General features: G+C 38.6%; 1 protein-coding gene across 1 annotated transcript in view; it reads left to right on the forward strand.

The window, feature by feature from the left end:
* Positions 1 to 99: 99 nt before the first annotated feature.
* LOC106817578 (soluble guanylate cyclase gcy-35-like) overlaps positions 100 to 8,443 on the forward strand; it is a gene marked incomplete at its 5' end in the record, with an annotated part of 16,937 nt that continues 8,593 nt past the window's right edge. The window contains 4 exons of the mRNA XM_014822253.1: positions 100 to 278; positions 837 to 995; positions 2,187 to 2,285; positions 2,761 to 2,855. Coding sequence (XP_014677739.1) covers positions 100 to 278; positions 837 to 995; positions 2,187 to 2,285; positions 2,761 to 2,855 — 532 coding nt within the window. The remainder of the gene's footprint in view (positions 279 to 836; positions 996 to 2,186; positions 2,286 to 2,760; positions 2,856 to 8,443) is intronic.

Below are 8,443 nucleotides of genomic sequence, written 5' to 3' on the forward strand. Positions count from 1 at the left end.
ATACATGCATACATGCATACATGCATACATGCATACATGCATACATGCATTTTCCTTTAAGTTTGAATTTTGAGATTTTGTGTAATATTTGTGTTATAGTCACACGACGCAGCCTGATATCTTCAATGACGTCACCTTCCTTGTGTTACACATCTGTAGCTTTGAGGAAAGCTATGTACGACTCACGCCCTACGATGCCGTGGAACTGATTAACAAGGTTTACAATGAGATAGAGAAAACAATCCGGAAGTACGATGTGTACTGTTTTAATAGCGTTGGTACGTAAAACGCCATGGAAACCGAAGTTGATTCGTAATATATATATATATATATATATATATATAATTATATATATGTATATCGTTTTTATAATTCCGTATGTAGAAATCCCGTTTTGCAGTCGACCACGCAAGTGACAATGTGTTGTCATCAGACAAAAGTCGTTTTCAACGAAAGGCATAATGTGAACTATATTAACAGAATATGTATGTACAACATTTAGGCGCTTGTTATTTCATGTTAGCGCTTTTTCATTTCATGTCTATACATTTTTAAAACACATGTCGACCAAATAAAGATACGGCGAGATGGAACCTAGAATTACACGATCATGTGTCACTATGCCGGATTTTCCAAAAATCGCAAGATGATGCGACTCATTAAAATAATTCTCTATTTATTGCGCACCTAGATTTAATCGTTATACATTCAAGCTATTTTTGCCTTCCCTTTGCTCACGCTGTCAAGACAAACTTGTAATCGAGCAATAACCAACTACTTTTGGTTATGTTATGAGAAGACTGCGGTTATATACATGCTGATGTCGTGAATTCTAGGTGGGAAATACGCTGTTGTCTCAGGATGCCCTACACGGAATTGCGATAAGCATGCCAAAGAAGTAGCCGAATTGGTCGTCGACATATTTAGAGCCACCGGGAATATTTCTGCTCCGATAATCCAAGGGAGCATAAGGCTGGCTGGTGCGATTCATACGGGTATGATCACTACGCCTGTCGTGTATGTGCACCTCAATGTCTTGAAATGTATTTTAATTTCCGAGTCCACACACGACACACAAGCACACAACACACCACAGCGACACACACAGCACACACACACACACATAACACTACTCACACACCACACACACACACCAACACACACACAACACACACACACAAAGTCACACACATAATACACACACACACAAACACACACACACCAACACTCACCACACACACACACATACACTACGCACGTACACATAACACGGATCATCTGTGTGTGTGTGTTGTGTGTCGTGTGTCGTGTGGTGCTGTTTTGTGTGTGTGTCGTGCTGTGCTGTGTGTGTGTTCGTGTGTGTATGTGTGTGTGTGTGTATGTGTGTGTGTGTGGTGTGTTCCGTGCAGTGTGTGGCTGTGTGTCGACTGTGTCGTGGTGTGTAGAGTGTGTGCCCTGATCTGTGTCTGGTGCTGTGGCTGTGTGTCGGTGCTCTCGTGTGCTGCTGTGTGGTTTGTGAGTGTGTGTGTGTGTGTTGTGTGTGTGTGTGTGTGTGTGTGTGTGTGTGTGTGTTGTTGTGTGTGTGTGTGTGTGTGTGTGTGTGTGTGTGTGTGTGCGTGCGGTAGGATAATAGGCAGTGTGAATACGTAGAGCCTTAATTGTACTTCATTGATCGGTGAGAAAAAAAACGTCGAGCACTTCCCAGCAAAATGCCCAAACGGTGTATATATGCGGCTATATACTTGAACACATCAACGTGCGTCACTATGTGTTCGTGCGCATGCACTATAGATGTTAAGCTAGCAGTATAAAACTTTATCCGCAAATGCAGACGTTATAACTCCACTTTGCTAATCTGAGGGTGCGGGTTTATCCCATTACTGGGGTCTGCGTCGGCTCGGACTATATAAAACTATGCGCACATGCGACATGCGTACGCTCATTGCATATATATATATATATATATATATAATATAGAATAACACAACTCAAGAGATAAGTTCAAATGAATGTTGTCTTGAATGAAAGAAGTTCATTGAATTTCGTTGAAAACTATAAATTTATATTTATCTTGTGTTAAATCCAAGAAATGAACTTACTACCGAAATTTTCGATCTCCCTTTGGGAAATCTTTATCAGGATGACTTAACGCAAGATAAAGATGAATGTTGTCTGTTAAATAACAGGACCAGCGATGGCGTTGGTGGTCGGTAACGGGGCACGGCGATATGAATTATTTGGCCAGACTCTTGCTGTAACTCACCTTCTGGAAGCGGCTTGCCTACGTAAGTACAGTTGCATATACTCAGGAAAGAGACTAGCCTTTAGGTTCTGCGAATACATTCTACAGTATACAGCGGAACAGATGTACAAAACCAATTAATCACTAATGGTATGTATGACATGTCTGAGCAAAGTTTTGCTTGTGTAGAGCAACATAGGCTGTACGTTTAGAGTCGAATCGCCCTAGACAGGCCTCGTAAGATATAGATGAAACTGACGGCTATATCCTTACTTACAACGACGGTGGCGCCACTACTAGCCCACCTACTTTCAAAGTTGCGCATCGCAAGTTTTTGGCTGCAGGCTACGAGGGTGTTTCTTATATATTAATTTAAGAGGGGGAATATTGCAATATCTTAAAACAACAACTCATAGTTTCAGTTAAAACATGGACACATTTGAATGCATGATTATAAAATGTGTAGGTATATACTACTATCTCTGCACTTACTATCATCATATAACCTAAAATTTCAGAGTGTTATATCCCTTTAAAGAGAGTGCATTGCATTGGACCTGGCAACAGATATACCAACCACATGCACTTTGAACATTTCAATAATGAAATGATGGTAAGTAAACATTAAATGCCTTTACCACCGAAGTCTTAATGTTTGTCTACTCTCGTTTGCCTATTATTATTGATAATTTTCTAAAAATGCCGGTCAAACGCTCTTCTGCACACAATTCCATTGCACAAAAATGATAGTGTTTTATTGTTTTGCACAGCATTTGCGTGCACAGTTAGCATTGCATTGGCGTTGCACATCCGTTGTTTTTTGCCCGATAATTTTGTTGTTTGTGCATAGTGTAGCGATGCAAATTCATGCGAGTGAAAGTTAATTTTGGACGCTTGGATCAGAACCTCTTCGAAGAGAGTCCGAATGCACTTAGAATGATTGACACTAGAAGCCAACTGGTATTGGTAACCTTTCAGAATACATACAGTGTTATTAGCTTTAGAGGACCGTTGGAGTCATTAGCATTAGTGCTAGAGAGCATTCATAAGAGACGTGGCCAACATAATTAGCCAGTAGCAACTCCAAGAGATAGTGAAACGCATGCATAGTTCATGCAATCAGGAGTCTTGGCAGCCAGCCAGTGGGGAGGAGGATGGGTTTGGAAACGTTCCATAATGACGCAAGAGTCACCATGATCACTTGACCGATCAATGTCCGAAACCAACCAATAGGACAGATAGGCGAGAGGACCGGCCCGTGAGGGAGAACACGTGTCCACCGAAAACCCACGCCCGAGATATATATAAGGTAGAGGCGTGAGAGGCCAAGGGAAAATGTAAGGGGAGAGACGAAGGGGGAGAGATGATGGAAGATAGATGTAGGATATGGGAGGAAAGGAAGAGTGAAGGGGAAGTGATGTAGGAGAAGGGAAAGAGCAGGCACTTACGTAGTGTTGTGCTTATGTATGTCGTAACATATATATATATATATATATATATATATATATATATATATATAATATATATATATATATATATATATTAGAATAAAGTCATCTATATTATTAAACGACGCTTTCGACATTACTGTCTACGGTCATTGACCGACGGTGCAATGTGTGACATCAAAAACCTTTCTAGCATTGGGTAGCGTTAAGAAACGCTTGCTACAATAGCGGCGTCAGTGCGATGTATACTTGTGTGTTGCAGAGAAGCATTTGAACGGCATTTACAGGGAAATATCAACTATAATAGTAGGCGAAGAGAGAGTAAATAAACATTTAGACTTTGGTAGTAAATATATTTCGTGCTTATGTACTTTCATTCTATTATTGAAACGTTTCAAGTGCCTGTGATATCAATATGAGTTACCAATAAAAGCTCCTCACATCAAATAAAAAAACAGTTTCCGATTAAAAGTGCCATCTAGCTTAACAAGAGACAAGTGACGGACATCAGGGCAGCTATAGGTACCTCAAATGCCATGTACATCTATTAACCGAAATCACACACACACACACAGACACACACAGCACACACACACACGCACACACACACACACACACACACACACACACACTACACACACACACATATATATATATATATATATAATATATATCACGCACGCAAGCACACGCACACGCACACCACACGCACACGCACACGCACACGCACACGCACACGCACACGCACACGCACACGCACAGCCACACAGCACAAACACACACACACAACACACACACACAGCACACACACACACACACACTATATTTTAACATATAACGTAAAACATAATAGAAACTAGTAAAGGCCAACTTGACGTACAGATGCTCGAGAATATAATGTTATTATAAGCTGCTTGATATATATATATATATATAACGATAATCTCTCAATTTGACCTCATTGGTGACGAGAAACAAAGTATCAGATCTCAGCCCGTAAATACCTATAATGTAGGTATAATTACGTAATGTATTATGAGCTCTTGATACATATAATATATCTCTCAATTTGGCCTCATCGATGACGAGAAACGAAATAACAGATCTTATCCCGTAAATATACCTGCATGCAGGAAGCGGCAATGACAGTTTTTCCTAATTGAAACTCCTACATATCGATAGAATCACCAGATCACCGCATCCCCTGCATGGCTTTCTTCACTCGAAATAATTCAAATTTTCTTCATCAACCGCCCTAACGCACTGATGAATAACAATTCTTTCAAATCTTCTCCAATATAGAAAAATGAAATCCTTCCCGCGCCTTCATACGCATAGCGCATGGTTACATGGCGCATAGGGCGGTGCCTATCAGCCCCGCAGCTGCTTTCACAGTAAATGCTACAGTAGGGGGTTAGTCCACTGGTAGCACTGCGAGTTAACTTGACACACTCTATCTCTATTTGCTGAATGCTAAGCAGAGAAGCCGTGTGTACCATTTTTCAAGTCTTTGGTATGACCCGGCCGGCCGGCCCACCCGACCTTCCACATACGAGGCGAGCACTCAACCATTGAGCCATCGCAGTGGTGATATCTCCACTATCCCGTGTCCTTAAAAGTGAATGCTAAACTGAACATTTCTCTAAATTTTCAATTCATACAGAGTAACACACAAAAACAGAGTAGCCTAATACTGCCCAGCTTAAACGAAGATGCATTCTGCCATTACGTGACATTTCGCTCAACGTTACCCCGTCAACAACACTAATGATAATAATAATAATAATAATAATAATAATAATTAAATATCTTATTATAAATGTTCATGAAACACACATGATAAACCACATGATTAATCACAATGAAAACTAGTTCCTGGAAACTAAAAATAGCTAGTGAACCTCCATGTGTACATAATATAAATTATGCTACAATAAGATTGAAATACTATTGTAATACGACAAAAAATGTAACCGGGTCCAAGTGACAGTCACTAAATTAGTTTGAATTCTTAATTTAAACTTTTATACAAATCAATGCCAGTTAAATTGAGATTTAAGGATTTAAACATATTTTTCTTGTGAAATTGGGTCCAGAAGTCATTTATGTGGCGAAAAGTTACTCAAAAACCATTAGTTCATGTCTAAAAATACGATTTCAAAGTGCTGGGAAATCGCACCTAGAGACATATTTTATAAAATTTTACGGGGGAGGACCCCCAGATCCCCCTTTGGAGCTTCAAACTTAACGGCTTTGCCGCCATTTCTATTTGTTTCGATAGCATAAAGTTCCAGTGCTATTATCAAAAGAACCCCCACACACACACTTTTTTTTAGCTGGCTACGTCCCTGACATAGATATTCAGCATTGTTAAACACCACAAAGTAATCATATATTACACGTGCAGGCCACATCAATCACAAATTACACTTACAGGCCACACAACATGGAGACTGACTAAAAATGATAGAATGGTGGGTTATGCGCTTGACAGGGATTTCTCTATAGCTGGTAGGCTTTTCGATTATATCTATAAGGCATTGTATTTTTATTACGGTTCTATTCCAATGTCTGCTCACCTGATGAAGAGAATGTAATCTCGAAAGCTTGTTAATTAAATTTTAACCACCGCTATTCTATAATTTGACTTTGTTTATATATATATATATGTGTATATATATATAACCCCCTATTATCCCACCCACATCCGGACCCGTTCATTAACCGGCTATGGTCTCTCTAATCCTTGATATCGTCCGCGCACTGCAGATTAACTGCCTAATTACTGGTAAATGACTCGCAATGCTTGAATAAGTCTCCGCAACAAACATCAAAACACTTATCTGCCAATTTGTTACTAAAAAAGCAAATCCCGGATTACCGCTGCGTTGTGCTACTAATCACCATAAACCTAGTATTCTAGCTGCTAAAAACTACATATTTGAATCATGTGTCACAGCAACACATCAATGTGGACTGTTCGTACGACCGGGCACGTAAGATGCAACCGTACGTTTTTTATGGAAAGCCATCCCCTTCAAAAATAATTTTCAAACATTTCAAATACACAATTTTAAATCAATTTAAAACATTTCAAATTAATTAATAAAAATACAAATTACTTTATATTGTTCGAGAAATTTAAATTCAAAATTTTAAATCAATTCACAGAATAACAAATCAATTTATTAACTTGCAAATTAAATCCCAACTTTCCAAAATAATTGCCTGATGTACAAATTACATCATAGTAAAAATTCATTTTCTAAACGTACAATATATTTTCAAAATAACAAACCAATTTACTAACTTGCAATTTAATTGAGAACATGTTACATAAACTCACAAATGTTCAAATCTTGCTTCATCACCCTAACAATTGAAATTATAAGTTTTAAATTAATTTACAGAATAACGAATCAGTTCACTAAGTTTGAAATTAATTTATTACTTTCAACATTAATCACTAGAAATGCGAATCTATCTGTTGGTTTCAGAATTATTAGGTAACAAACGACAAATGTATAGCTTAAATTACAAATTAATCATACAGCTTTCAAAACATATGTAAACGTTTACAATCAAAGAGCTCATTTAACAATCAATTTATCAAACTTCCAATCTATTCAAGTCCTCTGAAATCAGTTACTAACGTTTACAATTTGCCGCCCACTCTGTTGTTTCCGGTCCGTGTGCAAAACTATTCAGGAAACTTCGAATCAATTCATAGGACTTGCAATCTATGCGCTACACTTTCCTAACCAGCTAACTACAAACCAAACTTCAAATCAATTCATTCTAAAAGTGCCCGGATGCTTCAGCTCGGATGGATACGCTATTGGAGCTTTCGAGGATTCGATTTTTACCACCCTGCGGGAAGCGAGGTACTGGTTACTTTGGTAGTAAATAGATTTCGTATTTATTTAGCATTATATTTTATTGAAACGCTCCAAGTGCCTGTGGTCTACAGCAGCTGCTGTAAACAAACACATCTTTCCCGCAGGCGTGATATTTTTTTCTAGGATAATCACGAACATAGGGCTCTAGTGAGCGCTGCCATTGGTCGATACAAATCAGGTGCCTCAAACTCCTGTTTTATGGTGCATTGTGACCCTAACCATAACCCTATTAAAAAAAATTGTTGTAAATAAATCATGTAAATATTTGCGTTAATTGGAAAAAAAATAGTTAAATGAAATAAAGATAGAAAAATACAGAAAACAGAAAAATAATTTAAAAAAAGATAGGATTCGATCCAACGACCTTTCAGCCCTGACGTCCGTGCTCTACGCGGTCGGCTATTCAGGATTAATATGATTATTAATTATGGATGTGCCATGAATATTACCACATTGTGGCGTCATTGAGCGACGAAGCAAGCTCAACCAATGGCAGCCCTCACTAGAGCCCTATGTTCTTGATTATCCTAAGAAAAAAAATTACGCCTGCGGAAAAGATGTTTGTTTACAGCAGCTGCTGTAGACCACAGGCACTTGGAGCGTTTCAATAAAATATAATGAAAAATAAATACGAAATCTATTTACTACCAAAGTAACCAGTACCACGTTCCCGCAGGGTGGTAAAAATCGGATCCCAATAGCGTAAGTCCATCGAGCGCTGAAGCATCCGGCAGCTTTTAGAATGAATTGATTTGAAGTTTGGTTTGTCAGTTGGCTGCGCATTCGTGAAAATGTGTAGTGAATAGATTGCAGAGTCGTTTATGAAATTGATTCGAAGGTTGCTGAATAGTTTT

The sequence above is a fragment of the Priapulus caudatus genome, unplaced genomic scaffold (genome assembly GCF_000485595.1).
Source record: "Priapulus caudatus unplaced genomic scaffold, Priapulus_caudatus-5.0.1 Scaffold1777, whole genome shotgun sequence".
Taxonomy (NCBI): domain Eukaryota; kingdom Metazoa; phylum Priapulida; class Priapulimorpha; order Priapulimorphida; family Priapulidae; genus Priapulus; species Priapulus caudatus.